Source organism: Propithecus coquereli, unplaced genomic scaffold (assembly GCF_000956105.1).
Source record: "Propithecus coquereli isolate 6110/MARCELLA unplaced genomic scaffold, Pcoq_1.0 Scaffold48, whole genome shotgun sequence".
Classification (NCBI taxonomy): domain Eukaryota; kingdom Metazoa; phylum Chordata; class Mammalia; order Primates; family Indriidae; genus Propithecus; species Propithecus coquereli.
In genome coordinates this window covers 8,137,168-8,159,596 of record NW_012150618.1, presented here as the reverse complement: position 1 = coordinate 8,159,596, position 22,429 = coordinate 8,137,168, and the positions used below count along the sequence as shown (strand labels likewise).

The 22,429-nt window shown below is 40.2% G+C and overlaps 1 protein-coding gene across 1 annotated transcript in view; it reads right to left on the bottom strand.

Moving 5' to 3' along the window:
* Positions 1-1,796: 1,796 nt before the first annotated feature.
* HIVEP2 (human immunodeficiency virus type I enhancer binding protein 2) overlaps positions 1,797-22,429 on the bottom strand; it is a 27,301-nt gene continuing 6,668 nt past the window's right edge. Inside the window, exons 3-8 of the mRNA XM_012655560.1 lie at positions 16,510-22,083; positions 15,372-15,526; positions 11,795-11,970; positions 8,511-8,612; positions 6,840-7,735; positions 1,797-4,260 (exon numbers count right to left, since the gene is read on the bottom strand). Of these exons, the coding sequence (XP_012511014.1) occupies positions 3,436-4,260; positions 6,840-7,735; positions 8,511-8,612; positions 11,795-11,970; positions 15,372-15,526; positions 16,510-21,696 (7,341 nt within the window). The 5' untranslated portion in view covers positions 21,697-22,083 and the 3' untranslated portion in view covers positions 1,797-3,435. The remainder of the gene's footprint in view (positions 4,261-6,839; positions 7,736-8,510; positions 8,613-11,794; positions 11,971-15,371; positions 15,527-16,509; positions 22,084-22,429) is intronic.

The window sequence follows — 22,429 nt, the reverse complement described above, 5'->3', positions numbered from 1 at the left end:
CTTGTTTGAGCTTGAATTCATTCTGTATTGCTAAGGGGAGCTCATTTCTTTACCTGCATCTCTCTTTTGTTGGCTGATGACATTACCGTCATTCCATTGCCCAGGTTAAAACCTTATCATCTTTCACTCCCCCGTGTCCTTCATCTCCAACACTAAATCCCTGTATTACCAATTCCTCTTCGTTAAGCAAAACTGTCCCTTATTTCTTCAGGTCCTCAATATCTATTTGGATTGTTGCTGCCTTATTTCCACGGACTGACATCACTTCATAATTCTCCTAATTGGTCTCTCTGCCTCCATTCTCTCTCCCTCAAATCTCTCCCCTGCTGCCACAGTGGGTTTTCCCCAAAATAGTAATAATTAGAATAACAACAACAATAGCAAGGCCACTTTCTTGTTTCAGTTCTTCCCTGGCTCTCCACTGCTTAGGGCCAGATCTGTAGACTGGATTAGGAAATCAAACTTTAATATGCCTTTCTAGCTTAGCCATGCACCACCTGCCATATACCCAGGAAGCCAGCTACCTCTTGCTTTTTACACATCCCTGATCAGCTAACACGGACTTTCCCGCTTCCTTTTTATATGCTTTCTCCACCAAATATAAATGCCATGAAGGCAAAGACTCTATCCGGTTTTTTTTCAGTAATTGTACACCTAGCTCTCAGAACAGTGTTCCAATGTAGCTGATGAAAAATTATGTTGAATGAATTCGTCAATATATTGTTTCAAGGATCTGTTCCAAGGCTACTTTGGTGATGAAGCTTCTCTCTTCCCATTTTCAGCAGGAACACTGATCTCTCCTTTGGGATCACAAATCACACCAAATGTACTATTATTCTAGCTCTAACATCATATTATACACATTAACTAATATATATGTCTCTTCTATTTACTGGGGTTCCTTAATGGTAAGAATGCTCTCTTATTTATTCTAAATGCCCATCATTATACTTGGTTCATAGCTAGACTCAAAGCCTGTTTTATGAATAATGAGTGATAACATGAGTGATGAATTAGATAGAAGAGAAAACAAAGAGTGATTTGACTTGGCTGGAATCTCTCTCTCTCTCTCTCTCTCTGTCTCACACACACATCAATGAGAAATAACACTCACAAATCACCCTACATAATCCAAATGTTTCAAAGATTCTACTTGGTAAGAGACAGATATTAGGCTGTGTTGACCTTTAATTCACCTGTGTAAAACATCCTTTAAAAAAGGCAATCAGGCTCATAAAATAAAATAGATAAGTTGTAAATCCACCAATCTGAGATTTTTATAGTGGTCATACTGATAGACTTTGACATTTAATGAACTTCTTCTTATATTATTAAAAAGGTTCCACTCTTTACAATAAAAAAGTGCAATTTGTGGACATCTAATGGTATATTTCAGCTGGTTTTTGACTTCAGTCATCTCAGCAAAAATAAAGAGGTTTCCCAAGTGGAATTTCAGAACGTATGCATACTGAGAGAGAGGCAGAAGGGAAAATGATAATTTGCTTTATTCATGACTCTGTTCAGACACAATGTATGCTGCCCAGGACCATGCTTAGGTTTGGATGAGTCCATGTCTAAGGCCCACACCTTGGTGACCACTTTCTGTTCTAGTCAGATGTCCTATGGAAGCAACGACTGTCTTCTTTCTTGTTAAAAGCATTCATACCCAGCATACCACAGGACAGGCAGAAACTAGCAATTAAAAGTACAAATGGTATGTCAGTACTACCACAGTTTCTTTGAAAACAAAGCTGGGAAATTAAAATGTAAAACAACACATAAGAACTAGACACCTCAAGCATGTAATTGTATATTTATTTCTCTTTTTAAAGAACACTCCTTAATGTAATTCAGTATACAAACTTGGTTTCACAGAATTATAATCCACTATATAGCACAAAGATAACCCAGATTGTGTGTGTGTGCACACACGTACGTGCATGTACACATGTCGTACTCCCTCTTTTCCGCTCTTCTGGACCTACAAAGGCTCTTTCCACCTTCAACACTAACCAAAGCCATTCCGAATGATATATACAACAGACGTCATCCTGCCACGAGTTCTTTGCCCTTGAAAGATTCTTTTCCCCATTCCCCCTGAGATAGCCAGGAGTGTGACACTCTTCCCCTATTCAAAAGGGTGAGGTGACTTCCCCTAATGCTGATGTTAACCCTGTTACCACGAGGATTGGCTGACAGCAAGAGCTGGGGAGCAGGTCTCCATCCCCCTTCCCCGCTTCCACACCCAACCTTCAGAGTCCAAGTGCGACCCTCTGTGTAGCCTTAGTTCCAGTCACCATCCTGTGCAGCAAGAACCAAGGAAACTTATAAGCCCAGGTCTTCTCCACGGCAGCGCACAGCACTGCCTGCCAAGCCACCGGGCCAGCCGATAACCAAGCTCTACACAGTCCCATGTGCTTTGTCACTTTAACTTTTAAAGACACCCTAGCATAGGTCTGTGGCAACCTAGTGTCCAACTGAGTTACATAAAATTGTACCAGTGATGCACTTGTACATATTTACATGGGGCGGAATGTTTTCCCATATTTTTAGATGCGTATATAGATCAACATGTTCACATAAGACCAAATACTTTTAATATTATTTATAACTGATTTATAAAGCTTTGAAAAAACTCACAATAGCACATTGTTTACTTTAATGCTTTACGGTACTATCAGTTTAAAATCACAATCAGCACTTAAGTTATAGTCAATCCAGCAAACAAGAGACAAAAAAATATACAAGAGTTAAGAACTGACTGATACATCCTTTATCTTTTTTTTCTTAACTAATGCATAAGTGCAGAATAAGATACTCTAGTTTAAATATCTTGTTTACAATGTACATTTTTGTTCTAGGTACGCAACAGTAAATCCCATGCTTCACGTAGAAAAGCAATCCACAACATTAAGAAAAAATGTACAATTTATGAAACAAAGTAAATAAATATTAGTATTACAGAATCAGAGCTGTACATAAAAGCTGTTCAGTTTTAATCATATAAAAATATGTTTTAGTGCAACCTCACATATATATTGATGCTGTTTTGCTTTACATCATTTAGATCCAAGTGTCCAAAAAAGGAAAGAAATTACATTTATTACAAAGCAGATACACAAATTCTAAAATATGTACAAATTACTGCTAAAAAATGCTTATAAGAATATAAGCAAAGTAAAGAAAAGGCACAAACATCTGTACAATTTTAAAAGTACCAGACCCAATAGGTTAATTTCAAATTTTGTTTTGGTCAGGCTCATGATGACTTGTTAATTTACCTAATTCTTTTGATATAACAAAAGTATATATAATAGCAACTACTATAACTTAGGACAGGCATGCTATAAACTTGATTACCTCTATTTCTAGAAAAACAAAAACAAAAGAAAAAAATGGGAAAATGTGGAAATGAAAGTCTCCATGCATCTTAGATCAATGTAGTTGACTCTTCTCTGATGAAGGTTCATTGCCTTCCTCTGTGCTTGAAGATAATTCCTTGCTGCTGTGAAAGTCTGACTGCTTGTCATCCACACAACTCTTGCTGTAAAACGTGGAGTGAGCTAATGGAGTCTGTGATGTACCAAAATTGTCCTTTTCACCATCATGCAAGTCAGGGTGGGTGGCTGAGGGACAGGGCTGCCCTGGCTCAGGTCCACTAAAGTGTCTAATGCTAACGTGTGCACTTCCCGAGGGTTTCTGGTGGGGCTCCGGCACCCGCATTGCCTGATCCGCCCCGAGCAGAGCTGCCTCTTCTGTGGCAATCCGGAGAGAGGCAATGGCTTTTGTACAAGTCTGTATATTCTCCTCCTGCTCCCGCTCTGTTGCATTGAGGCTGTCTTCGGAAGTGCTCTGCTTCATCAGTAGCCGAGGGGAGGAGGGAGTGCTGGGTGGACCGGCTGACTGCAACGTGTGGGGAGCTTGCTTTTCATGCTGCTTGGAAAGCACGTAGGGGTCCTTCGGGAAGGAAGTCCCTGAAGAGCCCATTTTCTCCTCAGAGCCCTCCATCGGCAGAGGCAATGTGGGTGGAGGGTGTAAACCAGAAAGGGCTGGCGGCATGGAGTGGACCATCTGGATCCCACCAACGGGCACCATGGGGATGGGAGCTCGCACTTGCTGCTGGGAGTGGAGTGGAAGATGACTGAAGACATAGTCATTAGGACCCTCAGGGAAAAGGCTGGAGCCTTGATGTTCATAAGCACCTTCTTGGTCTCCATAGAGACTGAAGTAAGGAACCTGAGGTAATCCTCTTCTTAAATTCTGCACGGGGAAACAAAGAGAGCACAAAATTCAGATCCTGCCACTCCTCATCCTTAGGGCAAGCTACCTCATTCATTCATTCGCTCACTCACAACTTCACTACCTAGGTAGGATTCACTCCCTAATCTTTTTATCAATTTTTCATTTTTCAAAATGAAAGAGATTTCTCTGTTGTCTTTTATAATCCTCGAACGAAGGTGTCGGCCTGTGAAAAGTTACTTTTGTTTTTTAAACAGCAAGGTGATAAAGCACTACGTACAGAGACACATTTTAGCTCTCTTTTTTTTTTTTTTATGAGAGAGAAGGAAAAGAAAATAATGAGTAATTATCAGGAAAAGTTTATCGAGTAAAAAAACACTAATAAACACTAATAATACATATTTTTAATTCAAAAGGAAATGAAAAGATTACCATCTGTTTATATGCTGGACAGATTTTTAATATTTTTCTTAAGTGTTGATGAGTATAATTGGAGTGACAGGCCTGGAAATTGGCTTTTAAAAAAAGTTTTCCACAGAACAGATGACAATGTGGGGAGGACCCACAAACTGGTTCCTCTAATGTGTAAGATGTTGGTCTAAGGGAATAAATTCCTGCTCAAATGATGTTCAATGCAGAAGACAGCTTCATCAAATCACAAATCAAAGCCACTTAAATCTTTGATCAATACAGTTTATGTTAGGAAACTATCCTCAAGAGAAGTACTTAACATTAACTATTTCAGAAAGTTAACTTATATTCAACGACATAGTTGGGAACAAAAGATGATTTTGTCTATTCTTCTGTTTATATGATTATTTCCACTTAAATATCTCCTTGGCAATTAATGAATTAAGGATACTTAAGATTTGGGGCCAGAATTCCAGATTTCATGGTCCCAGTCCTGAAAACAGAGAATTTATTTTCTGTACTGTTGCTACAGTGACTCAGATCGTCAGATTATCAGGTTTGAATGAGATTATCAGATTTTAATTACTGTGATTCATTCTTTTAATGGACTGTTATTTAAAAGGAAATCCGTTTATTTTTTTATTTTTTTGAGAACTTAAGATAGATATAAACCTGGCCAGTATGGTAGTAGTCCAGGAGAGAGATTTAAAAAAAAAAAAAAGTTCAAATTCATTTCAAGGACATTTCAGTTCTACAACTCAAGGTATGCTCTATACCATTAAGGATTCATCCAGTTCTATTCAGATTGTGAGACTGGTTCAAGACCTATAAATTATGCATTATTTCTGCTACTCTCTGCCAAGCTTGGTCCTTACCCTGCTCTGGGCTACACTTTATTCAAGCTGGAAACATGGCTTATCCTGAAAGTGTGGGTGAAATGGTGTAATCGTTAACCCTATGATCACCCAGGAACTCATAAGCTATGAAAGGTGGGAATTTTACAGTATGAAAAAGAGTCATTTAAATCCTGCACATACACAAAATCCCTCTTGTGTTTGCTCTGGTTTAGAAAAAGGCGTGTCTCCATCAAACAGCAGTTCAGGTGGAAGACTTGTAATGCCTACGATAACAATCTTTGAAGATATACACAGTTATCACAGATTCAAAATTTAAAATAAAATACAGCATAGTTTATTTTCCCATTTTACATTTCGCTGCTATTACATGATGTCCATTGCATATACCTAATCAGAATGGAGATCTGTGTGGGAACCAAGAGAGTAGGACAGCAGAAGCCAGACAGAGAGATGTCCTTTTACGTGAAGTTAACTGAGATCCCTGACTCCATGCTGACACAGGGAATGATCGATTGTCCTCTATAACTACAATGCATTCGACATGTTCGAAACCCAATGCAATCTTATTTGTTACTAATAAAAGTTCCAAATTCAGACCTTCACTGATCAAAAATGAAACGATTTTAACCCACAAAACTAAGCGTTCACGTGGAATTTCTACCACGTAGTCACTTCCACTACTCCAAACCCGGCCAGGGTTTAGCTCTCCTGACTTCCCGTTTTCCTTGGGCCCAGCCTTTCGCTCAGCAAGTACACCTGGCGGTGGTAATGGCAAGAAAAACAGGTTCATGCCTGTGAGTTATAAACATCGAAGTGTGTGCCATTCTCTCCTCTCCCCATCCCCAAATAGTTTCGCATGTTCACTCACGGTGGGCAAGGTAATGAGTGTATTAAAAATTAAAAGTTTTTGACAGTCAAGGCTTACAACTGAAGTGAATCCTCACCTGGTGAGGAGTTATATAACTGACACCTAAAGGTCCCCATGAGTGTGTCTATGCAGTCATGCCTTTCCAAAGGCTTTACCTTTTTTACTCACATAAAGGTTTGGCTCATGTCTATAATTAGTGAAGCTTAGAAAACTTTCAGAAAGGCTTCACCTGTTCCCACTGGAAATTCAGTACTGCTCTGATGCAATATGCTTAGGGTAATGCCCCAGCCATGTTACTGACAATAGCATGTGATAAAAATGTCCTCCTGCTATTTTCAATAACCAAGTTTACTCCTGCCCATGAGAGATACCCATGTTATGATAAATTTCACACTAGTGTGTTATCAAGAGGCTCCAATGTGCTTCAACTTATATATTAGAGAGAGAAAGCAGATAATACTTACAGGAGGCCCCAATACAATTGGCTCTGCTTGCAAATACTGCCCCATGGACAATGGTGGGTTATGGTATAAAGCCCTTCTGGGAGATGGCGCTCTTATGGTGGTCACGTATCTCCTCTCTCTTCGGGGAGAGAGGTCTCTTCTTGCTGTGATGTCTTTCCCTGGAGACACTGGCCTCCGTGGGGACAAATGCCTTCTTGGTGAAACATCTCTTTGGGACATCTCTCTTCTCAATGCAGCTTCTTTTCTTGGTGAAAGATGTCTCATGGGTGACAGATCTCTCCTAGGTGATAAATGTCTTCTGGGAGACAAATCTCCTTTGGGTATCAGATACCTCTTTGGTGAATTATCTCGACAGGGTGAAGAATCATATCCTGGGGAGGAGTGGCGGCTGGAGGGCGAGAAGTCCCTAGGAGAGGAGCTGGGCTCTGAAGGCAGCATGCATTCCTCATCCATACAGCTAGGTATGTCCAATCTGTCTTTGTCTGGTTCTGAGTCTGTACTTTTGCTCTGGAATAGCCTCTGGTATTCTGTCATCTGGGTATCTTCACACGAGTCACTGGGTGTCATAAGCTGAGTAACCTGAATACTTGGTAATGTAACTAAATAGCTGATCAATGAAGAATGTCCCAGGGAACTATCTGAAGGAACCCCATGGGGTACGGCACTGACATTCACAGGCAAGGAGGAGAATCGAGGAGGCTGAGGACTGGTGCTTCTTGATCTTGTTTTTGGTGTTAGATCTCCCTGGTCATCAAAGTCATCATCATCTTCATCATCATCATCATTGTCATCTCCATCCTCACCATCTGATTCCTCCGCATCTGAGAACTGGTGATCAGTTGAAATGCTGGACATGCTATGCTTCTCAGCCGCTTTGTGCAAATCTTCCATATTTTCTGAAACAATTGAATGAAGTTAATGGAGATCAAGATCCAAATGTCAAGGTTAGGAGCTTATTTAGGCCTTGTCTCTTTCTAAAAGCTTTCCCCAACCTTCCAGCCCCCAAAGACAGGTACGCCTCTGCACTCCTATAACTCTTACAAGGCACTTACCTGTGTGACCCTGTATTGGTTCTAATCTTTTTATGTATCTATTTGGTATCATCCCCAACTTATAGTAAGGATGCCAGAGTAGGACCTTATATCTCAGACATCACCCCATTCATATGAATAATGCTAATGATAATACTAGAGGAAAAAGAAAAGCAACCACCTGTATCTGCAGGTTTAGGTATAAACTATAAGTGGTATATCTCAGAAGGTTTGGCCAACCCTTGGGTTCTTTACTGAGGTTAACGATGGATTTTGTTCTACTAGGTTTCCTCTTAATAAGAATAATAACGCATTCAAATGCTTTTCAGATCTTCCCAAAAGCTTCATAAAATTTAAATCACTATCACAAAGCAAGTACAATTATATTCCCTTCTTGGCTCTAGATAGAAATATTTTCATAGGAAGGCCTTTTATTCCCCAGAGTCAAAAGTGAAATGCATTTATTTCTTCTCAGTAGGTTTCAAGCAATCCAATGTGTCAGATTTATTTTCTATATTTAGTATTTAATAAAATGAAATATGATCAGTTTTTAAAAATATCTAAACTTATTTTACCACCTCGGCCACACAAAGCTCCAGTGTGCATAGTGAAGAGGTCAGTCAACTAGATTGTGATATACCTGCTTCCTCAGTTTCTGTGTCATCAACCGATGTCATTGAGACTCCCAATTCCAGGCATTTTTTCATGTGTGCTTTAGATTTCATATGCTTTGTTAGATTTCCTAGAAAACAAAGCCAAAAAAAAAAAAAAGAGAGAGAGAGTGAGAGAAATTAATTGGTTACCAAAATGTGATGATTGCTCTAAAATTCAATGTGAAACGAACTAATTTCATTACATTCATGGCATAACATAGATTTGTTTATACCCACTATCCCTTGCTTCTACCTTAAGAAGAACAATCTGGTTTCTGAAGATATTAATCCCTGAGAACTTTGGCCCAATCTCAGGTTTTCTTTACAGTAGAAGACCTGTGGAAGTCCAGGGTCACATCTTTCCAAGAGTAGGCTCCAATCAAGACAGGGGATCCCAGGCTTTCCTGCCTGAGACGGGATCTCATATCTATCCAAATGGGCCAGCCATAAGCTGATCTGAAACAATGGTTCTCAACACAACCATTGGACCCCGGGCCTTCTGGCATTGATATATTAATAGATTAACCTCTAAAGACCTCATTGGTCAGAAGAAAAAAATATACAAACCTAGTGTGGGGGCCAACCTTGTCAAGGCATTCAAACATCCATACAAATACTTAGCTAACCACCTATAGGGAGCATATTCCCAGTATTTAGCATCTATCTGTCTGACATATGTTAGCAAACTTTATGAGAGCAGTTTCTAAAATTCTGGAGCAACAATATTCCCTTTTTATTTATCTTGTGACTCATATTATTCTAAGAAAAAAGAAAGATTACACGTCAAATGTTTTAATGATGATGATGATATATAATTATATGTATACATACATGTGTGTATACATATATGTAGATTTATATAATTGCTATATGGAATGTGAGAAATTTTGAAAACATTGATCCAATCACCCTTGACCCAAGATCTATAGAAGAAAAAAAATACATATATATATATATATATATATATATATATATACACAAAATTCTATGCTATATAACTTATCAAAAGAGATTCAGGAACTAATTCAGTTGTAAGGATCCTTTACATCCACTTCAATGAAAATAGTCATAATATTATCCACGCCCTTTGATAACGCTTAGGCAATATACCCAACAAATGCTTTAAGAAAAGGTTCCCTGAAATCTTGATGGAAAATCAGCCTTTCTGAAATAGTTTGCTCTTCTTGTAGGAGAGTTTACCTTACTATTAACGTAATAGATAGACGACAATTCTAAATCGGGACATGCTGTTTATTATTTTACTTACATTGCTTTATTATTTTCTTACTGCTTACATACATGTGAATTTTACATGCTATTTTGATAATTCCAAACAGAAATATTTCCAGGCCCCCATTACTCTTATTTATCAAAAAATTATTTCTACAATTTTTTCAAGAGCTCAAAAATTTTATAGACTTATCAAGAATTCTTAAATCTGTAAATTAATTACATTTATCCATAAATTAATGGAAATCATTTGCTTCTGCCAGGGTATAAGTACACTGTGTATGTGTATAGTTGTGGATGCTAAGTGTGTCAAGATAATTTATTCAGGTTTTAAAATGTGTTTCTTCTCCCATATTTTTCCCTCCACCCATCCCAAGGATAGTCAGGCTTTGGGGTCCTATCTTCAGAATAGGTTTGTAGTTAGAAATAGGGAGCTGAAACAATTCCACCCTAGCTTTGGGTGGTTGAAGGCATGAGCTTCTGAAGTGATGTATTAGAGCAGAAGGGATTGGTCCTTCGAGAATGCTTGATTTGTGTTCAGACGGTGATGTGAGTTTGGACAACAGGCATTTCAGCCAGAGGTGAAAACTGGCAGGGTTTCCCAGGATGTTTTGTTCATTTTAAGATTCTGAGACATTTGCACATTCCCAAAGGGTGACAAGAAAACTCTAGTAATGACCAAAAATAAATTATTTCCTGCTAAAATTCCAGGATGATGGTTCAGAGCCTGACTTGATTTAATTCGTTAAAATATCTAGCAATGTGTCATTTCTTCAGTTTTTCACATAACTATACCAGCAGCAAACTCATATGCCAAGTAACGATATATATCATTTGTAATGACTAGTGAATTTGCAGTATGTCCCCAAATCAAAGTTTTTATTTTCTCATCTCCTAGGGAATCTCTCAGTAAAGTTCTATATAAAAGGCTTAATTGTGCTAAGAGGGCTGGCATTTAAAGGACCTTATGTTTATTTCTTTTGAAATGCAAATTAACACACTTGCTTTCTTTTTTAACTTCAAATGAGGCGTACTTGTACTACAGATAGCTTTTTAATGAAGAAGAAACACATATGTTGAGAGGCTACACATTTTTGCTTTTGGAACCAATAGAACAATCTAGGATTTGGGACTATAAAAGAAAACAGGTATACATTTCTCTACCGAAGATTATTTCATTTGGTATTTATTTTTCTTGATGGGATTACAGCAGATTAATTAGCATGCAAATTTAAAGTTAAAACATTGGAAATGATGTGAGGTTGGCAAGGAAGTGCCTGTAGTATCCATTAGATCTAATGTAAAACATATTTCTACCAAAGTCGAACAACCTCTAATTCACAACCATTTGTATTCTGAGAACACCAGGCTTATGAACATTTTCATGATTTTATAAAAAGACAGAAATATACCTGAAGCAACTTTCTAGAATAAAATATTTTTATGTAAATCTACCTGTTAAAAATAGATTTTTTTTTTTCCATTTCAAAGCAAGTCCTAGTTTTATGAGATTAACAGTTGTGGCCTGAGAGTAAGAAATTGTCTCTGTGCTGATAAATACACGGCACATAAGCTATCAAATTTCTATGCATAATTAATGCGACTCTGGATGGAGGGGCCCACCTGGGAATCTGTGGATCTCTACATTATTTATAATCTTGAAACTGACCATGGCACATATTTTCTTCCCAGCTGCTGCCTTGCTTTTCTAATACCACTGCACGTGCAGTGCAAAAGCTATCTAGACCACATAACATTTCCAACATGAAGTAATAGCTACCCAGGCAACTCTTAGCCACTTCCTTTGGAGACAACTGGCCAGACCCTAAGTCTCTAGCTCTTAATTAAGTCATAAGAGGAGTGTCACAGTCTCATGTATCTTTGATCACTTACATTATAGGGGGAAAAATACATTTCATGGAGTCATATTTTCACAAACAAAACCACCTTATTGTTGTCAAAGGTTAGTTATAAAACAGTATTCACAATGCTAACTAGCCATAAGAAAAGTATTTTTCCTCTCAAAAAATCAGACTTGTACCTTTCGTTTTGAAGGCGAAGTTACACAACTTGCATACGTAAGGCCGAACATCGGTATGGGTGCGAATATGTTTCTTGAGCATGCTTGGCTTCTTACAGCGAATCCCACATTCTTCACAAATGTACTTTCCACGTCCACGTCCTCTGACATATACGTAATCTTCATTTGATTTATACCTGTTTAAAAAGGGGGGGGGGACATCAGTGTGTTTTCAAGTATTCTTATAGCATGTTATATATCAAACCAAAAGCTAATTATTTGCATGGCAAATTTTTATGAGGGTCTTTTGCAAACAATTATTCAACTTTACTTCTCTGAAGACTGTGAAATTTATGTAGTAAATGGCCGAAAGAACTAGATAATAGATTTAACAAACAAAATATAATTCTACACAGCATTCAAAATGGAATTGGCTCTATTATTAAGTGTAAATTTCCAGACTTAGGGAGTAGATGTTTAAATGGGCTTCAGATGAGTTACAGACCTTTAGATTGGATTCTAGTATAGCTTTCAGTCAAGGGACATCCTAAAAGCATACCAACATATTCATCATGTCTCATCTAAGATGTGCATTACATCATCCAAAATGTGCATGTACAACACACACAATCCTTTAAAAGAAGTGTAACTGATAATAGAATTCTTCGTTGCAAGTTCCTGGTCTATTTTTACAATCCTGGCACAAGAGTGCCTCAGAAATTTCTAGTTTACACAGGCTGAGCTCGGCTCACCAACTGTTATCTACAGATTTGATCCATTCTTTCCAAAGACCGTGAATCTGTACACTAACGTGGAGTCTAAATTTCAACTGGCTTCTTGAAGGTACTGTTATATAATGGAAACTAGAGATTCTATTTTTAATCAAATTTGCATTTGTTTCCAGAAGGATTTCATAGAGATGTTTGAAAGGATATCTGAGGTCATGTAGTTTAATCAAATCAAATTAGATGAACAAAGTCTTGGGTATTTCCGTTGATAATCAAGGGAAGAAACCTACCCAGTGGCTCAACCATTCCATTTTGTTTAGAATGCAATAAAACATGATTTATCATACAGTACAGTAGCATTCTACTGAATAATTCAATGAACATCATTGTCTTTTAAATTGCAGGTAAGCTAGAATTATGGGTCTAATGTCATTCTTGGAAAGATATTTCTTTTAGACAGTTCTTTTTATAACTTTGAAAGATAAACTGACATGCAAAATGCCCTAATTCACTGTGGATTTACTTAAAGGTACTAGATTTACAGGTTTTTTTTTAAATATTATAAGAGCATTGAAAACCTCCCAATTTTGTTCTAGCCAATCAACCAATCAACAAGAATAAAAGCAAATTTAACTTTAATCGTCTATCCACTGAAGGAATTTTTAAAGAGAAAATCCATTTACATATTTAAATACCAATTCTGCTATGGATTTTATTTAATCTTAACAATATCTACTTTTTGGTCAGTACCAATCCAGGTAGAGTTAAGTAGAGTCAAAATTGAATAATTAATTTTGCATGCTTTTGGGCTTCTTTAAATTTTTCCTCTTTTACAAGGAATTTCAACTTCAACTTGTTCTTCGTAATTATTTTGAACTTTATCTTTTATCTCATTGTCTTTTGCAATAAAGCAGAAGAGAACTTAAACATGCAAACATGAAACTTAAACATTTCAATTTTAATATTCTCTGACCCTAACTACATAAAATTGCTTAAAGGATATAGACTAAAACTAATAATTTTATAGAAAGCTAATTTTCTTCAAGGAAAGATACTTCAAGCTTACTATAGCCCACCATCATAGTGATAGGAAATGCATTTTATCATCAAATAATATAATTTTATTTTTAACATCATAGCTTATTAACTTCCTTCCAGAATGAAAATACAGTAAAATTCTGTATAAAATATAACTATACATTAGAAAAATCTGTATAAATAAGATATTTACCATACAACAGTTCTGCAGAGCCATGAATCTACCTGATAGGAGAATTAATAAATTTTGAAAAAAATAATTTGAAAATATGTCAAAATTATTAAACCAATTAGATAATATAAGGAACACACACACTTAAAAAAATTGGTCAGTTATTTTTTTAAGTTATCACTTTGCAATTGCCAAAATAAGAGGTGGTAACATATTGTTTAGAAAGAACACCTGGTCACCACCAGGCAGAAACTGGGCCACAGATTAAGAAAGGACTGCGACCTAGCCCACGACATGGGCAATGAAAGGAGGAAATGAAATATGTGCACAGTCCTTTTAGATCATCAAAACACAGCAATAAAATGTTCACATATGCTCTTTCACTTGTGTGCTTCTTTAGTGGAGATCGACTCCCCAAAGCATTCAGTAACTGTGAAAGTCTCGCTAATCTATTGGTGCTAGCACACTGCTATGAAGAAGACTGCTGAGTGTGAGAGGGTTGATTCAGTCACACGGACCTCTGTCTCTGAGGAATGATAAAATCTGTATTTCTCTCATTTGTGTTAAAAGATGAGGGATGTAAAAAAGCTTCAACACTGTATACAACTGTGGTTTTAGTGATAAAAATACTAGCCATCCAAAGGTGTCAAAACCTAAGGGAGAACCGACTAGAATAATCCCTCTCCAAACTGGTAATACTATGTGAGAAATTGATATTTCATCTCACTAATATTCAACATTTGATAGTCAACAAATAACATTATTGTGTCCTCCACATGTAATTGAAATAAATTCATGCTCATGAAAATATGGAAATTACAGATCTGCTATAGAGAGAAGGCTAATTACATCATAATCCCCAAAATGTGGTTAGTGTACTTTAAAATTTTTAAATTTTAAAAACATAACTCTGGGCTTTTTTTTCCCATGTGACTGGATTGAAGATACATTTCTATCAAAATCTAAAACTAGACATTACACATATATATAATTTTTCTTAACCATACAGATAACAAAGTCATTGAACCTTATTACCGGAGTTTCTATACTCCAAACTTAATATTTAAAAAGAAATTCCTAAATACAGAGAAACTATCAGAGACCACAGGAGACTGGACGACATGACAATTAAATGCAACGTGGTGCCCTGACATGGATCTTGGAATAGAAAAAGGATGTTGACGGAATTGGTGAAATTCCATCAAAGTCTAAAGTTTAGATAATAATAAAAGCAAACAAACAAATTAACTCGTTCCTAGAATTATATGCAAGCATGCATGATTTCATTTGTATAAGCATAGGCTAAAAATATGTCCATTAATAACACAAATGCCTATAAAATATAAAAGAATGAATGAACTTAGATGACATCAAGAGCCTATCAAGTTAGTACATTTTGTAATAAATTAGAGGTGTGAAAATGTAAGGCAGAGGCTTGAACCATACATACCAGGGACATTTTCATTAAAAGCAAGTCCCCAAAACAAGGTCATGAATGCATCATAGTCTATTACCAGCCAGACTTCAGAAATGTGAATAGAAAAGGAATTCACTTTAAGCTCCCAACCAGAGTAGACAGTGTTTTCTCCATGGAGACATTTTGGACAATTTACTCTGACCTATAATTGAACATTTCACATTTGCACTTATGTTTCCTTACCCTCCTTCAAAGATTTTAATTCGGATTGGCTCAGTTTGTTTGGATCCAATATCTTTATCTCCATGAATATCTCCTTTCCCTCTTTCCTTTAAGATATTTCCCACTAGTTTCCTTTCTAGCTTGCTGCCAAATAAAAAGGATGCATCAGGTTTCATCTGTAGGACAAGAAGAGAGAATCATTTTGCATGCTTTCTCTAACACACAGTAGCTCCTACATTCCCCTTTTCCAAAATCTCTGAAAATGAGCCTAAATTCCATCCTAAAGGGCCAGGGGCTGGTTACATAAAATAAAGAACACTAGGAATAAAATCAGAGAATGACAGTATCCACTGAATAAATTCAATATTTTGTTTAAAAAAAAATATATATACACACTCAGCACTTAGTCTGTGCAACACTAATAAGGACTTAAAAACATGTTCTATGTTTTGAAGTAGCGATAAAAACAATCTATATTAATTAAGGAAGTAGTCTCAAAAATTATTGAAGAAAAGAATGGTAACTGACATAAGTGAAAATATATTTTTAAATCCTCCATTTGTTTCATTGTTAATTAGGCAAAAATTACAAAATGCCCCTTACTAATATTTTTTATAATTTTACATGTAAGGCACTGATTATTCATACAGGAAAAATAACTTGGAAAAATAAGTTTTAAGAGAGATCTATAGTAAGTTTTGGTAAAAAGTGTTTGCAAAGTTCAGTTCTGACATCCTTCAGGGCTCCCTCCTGATCTTCCCTTTCAGCATCTACTCCCTATTCTAAGGTCCCATTTCACAATTCCCCGAATTCCTCACATTCAAAGACAAGTAGATGGGCTAGGCCACTGGCACAGGTCAGAACGAAGAAGAACCCATAGGGATCAGTTGCAGTGGCAGCATTTCATGGCACCTGGGTGAAGGAGATACTTCCAGTCCTTGAGACCTTCCCTGGGACCCTCACAACTAAGTGCAGTGAGTGGCTTCTCCCCACCGCCCCCCTCCTCGCCCACGGGGTAAGGCCAGTGTTGCTGAGGACTGCCCCAACTCTGACCTTAACTTTTTCCTTGTATTTTTTTGGACGTTATACCCTTCATTACGCAGTCTGCTCAGCAATCAAATCCACAATACAGAATGCTTTCTAGAACAAGAGTTGTTACCTGAGCGAACTGTTTCCAAGCGCTTGACGATGTAAGCTTGCCGGTTCCAGGCCTGTGCATAGCAGCCAGGGTATAAATTTCTGCGGTGATTTTTTGCTTGGACCTCAGAAGAGCCAGAGTGGTCTTGGTGTTCAATCCGGATGGATTGGGGTTACAGGAACTAATGCACCATGAAGCATAAACCGAGGATTTGAAGGTGGCCTGTTGCACATAATTCGGTTTTGTATAATTCAAGAAGCACCAACTCACAGTAGTGGTTGTCCGCAGACTGGGGAACTGAAGAATCTGCTGGAAATCTGCCATGTCCGTGAAAAGAAGAGTTGAGTTTGCCACGTTCCCACTCCGGCTCGAGGCCACGTGCACCAGCATGCCGACAGGCAGCTTCCGGCCCTCCCCTTCCTCTTCCAGCTGACTGTCTCCCGTTGGCAACGACGAACTCTGTGGGCTCAAGCTCATGTCCGATGCTGTCTCATCGATATCCAATTCATCTGAGGACTCTTTGCTTTCAGAAAGCCCACTGGACTTCTGTCCTGGAGGGGGTGCCCTGGAACCAGAAAGCATCTCCCTGCTGGGCGGGAAGGGCTCCCTCGAGGGCGCACTAGCAGAAGGATGGTCTTGAGATGAGGAGGGCGACAGAGAGGAGAAGGAAGATGACCCCGACTGCAAGCCATCCTTTGGCTCAGAAGCACAGCCTTGTCGAACCAACTGGGGTTTCGCAGGGCGGGAGAGATCCTTTTTGATGTCTGAATTGGTTAGCTCCACAGCACTAAGCTCCTCCACAATCTGCCCATACATCTTTTCTTCTTTGACCCTTTTCTGCTGCTTGGTTTCCATGAAGAGTTCCAAGCTGCTGGCTGGGGAAAGCATCCGCTTGCTACCTCCAAGGGTGGCGGCGCTGTCGGAGGTGGAAGGTAAACATAAGGGGATGGAAGATTCTAAACCAAGGGGCAAGGTCTGAGGTACTTTCCAAATGGGGTATTTTTCCAAGCCTGCATGCTGCCCCAGCACCTGGGCAATGTTAAATCCTATGCCCTGCATGGCTGCGTTGGTTACCAGAGTTCTTTGGGTCATGTTCTCGTCGACCTTGCATATGACAATTGCAGGGCTGTTCTGCCCAAGTATCTGAGAAATGCTTGTGTACATGACACTTCCATAGGACGGTACGTGCGTCTGGATCCGAACAGGAACCACTGTTCCCGGTAAGGACTGTAAGGGCCCAGCGTTTGCCGAGCCAAAATCTTCTTGAAGAACCTGTTCGGAGGGAATTTCAGTTGACTTACTACTCTGGTCTGATGGAAACTTCGGAAGAAGGTTCTTTGAGTGTAGCCCTGATGTTCCTGAATAACCCGGGTAAGTCTGCTCTTTTGTGTGTGCGTAATCAGCAGATTTCTTTCCAGTGTGCTCTGCCACGTGCTCTAAGGGATAGCTAGAATGAATTTCTGCCGGAAAAGAAGGCTTGCCATAGCTCTTCTGAGGGTGTTGGGCAAAGGGATGTGGGAAATGGGCCTGCCACCAGGGAGGCTGCTGAGCTGGTAAGTGAACCATACAGACTGTAGGATACTGAAACTGAAACAAGGCATTCTGGATAGGAGAAAATGGAATAGTCTCTTGATGTGGAAATAAATGTGGCTGTTCAGATAAGTGTTTGCTTGTCATATAGGATGTTGGTTGCATCAAGGAATTTCTCAAAGATTCCTGACTGTCCATGTGCATGATCTGCTGTTGGGCCAGGTGGAGTGGCCCTGAGCTCAGAGGGGCACAAGGCCCGACCACTTGCTTCCCTGGGTCCTCTGTCTGAAGAGCAGGCAGCATAGTGGATGGGCCGTGGTGCCACCCGGACCTGAGGCCGGCATGCAGGTGCTCCAGCTGCTCTTGCTTGACACTCTGATCCATGCCAGCCTCACCCTGGGCAATTTCTGGGGAGCCACTGAAGGAAGCCTGCCGTACCAGAAAGCATTTCTTCCTCTCCCGGGATGGTGACAATGTTGAGGCCGCCGCTCCCGCCACAGGAGCATGGGATAGATTACCATAATCGAATGATTTGCTCCGAATTTCTGGGACTTCCGTAGGGTGAGGGCAAGGCATCTGCTCTGAGGAGCAGCGCCGCATCTCTTTTTGGTGGTGATGGCCCGGGACAGACAATGAGTATGAGCCAGCAGGGACAGTCAAGAACTCTGAATGCTTCCCAAAGTCATCCGGCTTAGGAGGTGCGGTAAGCTTACTGGTTTCTTCTCTTTCAAAAGACATTGAGAAACTGGAGCTGTGGGACAAGTTGCTTTCTTGGCTGGGGCTGCGAGAGAGGCCCGTGCCTGTGGATTCAAAGCTGGACTCCCCTGAGGAGTGCTCCATATCTGCAAGTCGCAGACGCTTCTTTTTGGGTGGCAACTTCTCAGCGGGGAGCTGGGAAAGGGTCTCGCTTCTCTGGGGCCACTGAAATTCCTCCACAGGCTTCTCTGGCTCTTTAGTCTGGGCTTCTTTCTCCTTCTCGGGTTTATCAGGCTCCTCGGTCACTCGAATCTCAGGAACCTGAATGTTGTGCTGGCGAACCAACCTGGGCTGTGCGTGGCAGGACTGCTGCTGCACCTGCTGAGACGGGGAAGGTTTGCCCCCACTTTCTGCACCATCCCCGGGTGGAGCCCACTCCGGACTCACTGGGGCTTCTGAAATCTCACTGTCACAGGTCTCCGAAGGGGAAGGGGCTTTATCCTGTGTGCAAGCCACGAGCTCGGCTGACTCAGACCTTTCAAATGAATTGGGTCGGCTCAGCGAGTTTGTGTGCTGAATCACAGAAATCACATTTCCAGGAGGTTTCCTGCCTGCTAGGTCTGACATCTTGTCTGAATCAGTGGCCAAAGGGGACTCCTCTGACCCAAGAGATGGACTTCCAGACTGCAGCTGGGGTCGACATGGGTCGAAGCGTTCAGAGTGACTATGGGAAGGGTTCTCGTGTCCAGCCATGACAAATCCGCTCCTTACTCCTTCCTGCATCTGCAATTTGGGGTCATAGTCTGAAGTCATTATGCCCATGGGAGTGCTTACGATGCTGCTGCAAATCATGGGTGTGTCCTCTTCATCTCCTACACTCTTCTCTTTCCGGCGTTTTCTATTCTCGCATGTAGTTCCAAACATGCTTGGCCCTCCCTGCAATGGCACCATGGGATCCATAAAATATTCTCCACCATGTTTTAAAGAACTTAAGCCAGAAATGTCCCTGTAGCTTTGCTTTGGCATTTCAGAGTCTTCCCACTTCTTATAGGGTTTCCGACAGACATCATAGTCGTACCCAACCCTATCCCCAGGAGCCAACTTCTTTTCCTTCAAGGAAGAACTGCTGATACCTTTGGACATCCTGCCGTGGTGCTCGACCTCCACATGCCCCTCCTGGACCGAAGGCAGCTCAAAAGCCGCTTGTCTTCTCAACATGCGCTGAGGGGGTATGCCCACCGTCCCTGGATAGAAAACATCGTCGGAACCGCTCATCCTTTCATCAAATGAGTGACTTCCTCTCAAAGAAGGAGGAAGACTTAAATTAGTTGCTGAAGAAGTTGGCATGGAGTTGCTTCTAATAAGGGGTGAAGAGTCTACAGGAGCTTCTAAGAGGATGGGGCTGCTGCCTTGGAAATTTGCTGGATAAAGTTTTCCTTCATTCCTGATAGAGGATGGAATAATCTGGGGTTGTCTGGACTCACTGTTGAATTTAGTGGACTTCAGCATGTTTGTCTGACTGAGGTCCACCTCTCCTTTGCTTGGGATCAGCTGGGAAACGGGATCTTCAAACATCTTGACATCTAACCTGGTGTTTACATGAGGTAACGATTCCACTATGCCCTTCCTGCCCATGGCGGCACGCTCCTGGCTCGTGGTTGTAACACTGAGTGCATTTCTCGGACTAAGTCGACAGTATTTTCCAAAGATGATTTCTTCATAAGACTTTGCATTTGTGTTGGGAGGGCTTATTTGCTGCTCTGCACTTTCTGAGCGAGAAAAGTAACCAGAATCAGTGCTTCCTTTACTGTGCGGGCTCAGAAGGTTGAGAGATGGCTCAGAATCTTGTCCCTTTTTCTCTGACAGTCTTAGTGCAAGTTTCTGTTTGACCGTGTGAGAGTCATCAGCCTTAGTATTTAGAGACGGATTTGGTAGCATATCAGAGCCGATATACTGAGAGCTTTCGCTGGGCAGAGGAATTCCACTTTTGGGGATAATCAAAATGGGCACCTTCATTGGACCGCCCAATGATTCTTCCAACGACCCGTGATAGCCACCTCGGCTGGCAATATCTAACGGGATGGGTGGGCCAGGACTCATTTTGTCAGAAGCCTCAGCAAATAAAGAACTCTCCTCATCTGTGTCTGTACTCTGTTCACCATCTGAATGTATTTCTGCTTCTACATCAATAAAACCAGCCTCCAGGTCCAATTTAGATACAGCTGACTCTGTGAAAGGTACTAATCCTGCCTTAATTGCATGGGCATGTGACTTCCTGTGCTTGTACAAATTGCTCTTTGTCTTGAAAGAGAAACCACAAGGTATACATGGATATGGCCGCTCCCCGGTGTGGGACCTGATGTGTTTTTTCAGTACGCTAGGTTTGGCACACGCCCTGCTGCAGTAAGGGCAAATGTACTTGCCGGGCTTTTTGGGTTTGTGCTCTTTCTTGTGAGCATCTTCTGCCTGCTCGATACTTTTCTGGGAGTATTGGCTGTAAGCAGGGTTCAGACTTGAAATCTTTTTTCTAGGATAGCCACCACTGTGGCCATGAATAGGAAAAGGAAATAAGTCCTCAGAGGCAACAGATGGCAAAGGGCCAGGGAAAAGCCACGGAGGGCCTTCGAGGCTTTGATGTGGCTTGTTGCTGTGCAGGACCCCCTGTGGCAATGAGTGCTGAGGGAAAGAGAGTGAATGTTGGCATGAGTAAGGACTCGGACGGTGCGGTGGATATTGCTTCTCGGCGACTTGCTGCACCACTTCGCCAGGGGAGGCCAGTTTCCCAGAACCGAACAGTTGTGCTGACGCTGGGTTTCCCAGTTGCTCAGGATCTAGTTGTGGTTGCCGCTGTCCTTCTTGACTGCCAAAAGTGCTCATCTTAATAACAGCCGATTGCTCCTGTCTCCATCTACCTGACGCTTTATCAGTTTCTCCAGACCTTGAGGTAGCTTTTTGTCCTAGAGCTGTGTCCCCAGTGTCCATTTTGTTACACAAGGTCTTAAGTGCTAGTTCGCGTGAAAGCCGTGAAGACTCATGGAGTGTCTCCAAAGCTGTGCTTTTTAAAGCTTGCCCGATTCCATGCTCCAGGGGGCCCGCACACTGGCTGACGGCTCCTTCTCTTTGGAACCTTCCACACCCACACCGTAGTCAATGGGCATTCGATGGTAATGTCCTTGGACTGGGGCTATGACACAGTTCTCTCCATTGTAGAGATGTCCATCCACAAGCTAAGTGCAAATCTATAAAGATTTCTTATGGCATTTGAAAATTTTCAACTAGGATGAAATTGGGATGGTGGGTAGTCTAGAAGAAATTTTGCCCATCAACTAGAGCAAAGTTCAGTTGCCAGTTTCACTAAGATAAAATGACCTGAGGGGAAAAGAAAAATACAAAGAGATTGTCATAACAGCTATCAAATGAGAAATCAAAAACAATCTTAAATAACCAGCATGAAATTAGATAAACTTAAAATGCTTTTTACTCTAAATAATTATTTTTATGGCAGTTAGGTTAATTCCACGAAGATATTAATTTCAAGCTTAGCATTAAGTTATAAATGTAAATCTCTCCCATATTTGCATTTTGGTTACTCTTTTAAATACTCATTAATTCTAGTTAGAAAAGTATTTGAATGAAAACCCTTGATAGATAGCACTTATAAAATCATAAGATTTTTAAAAGCTTTCATTGAAAAAATTTAGAGCTATTTATAACT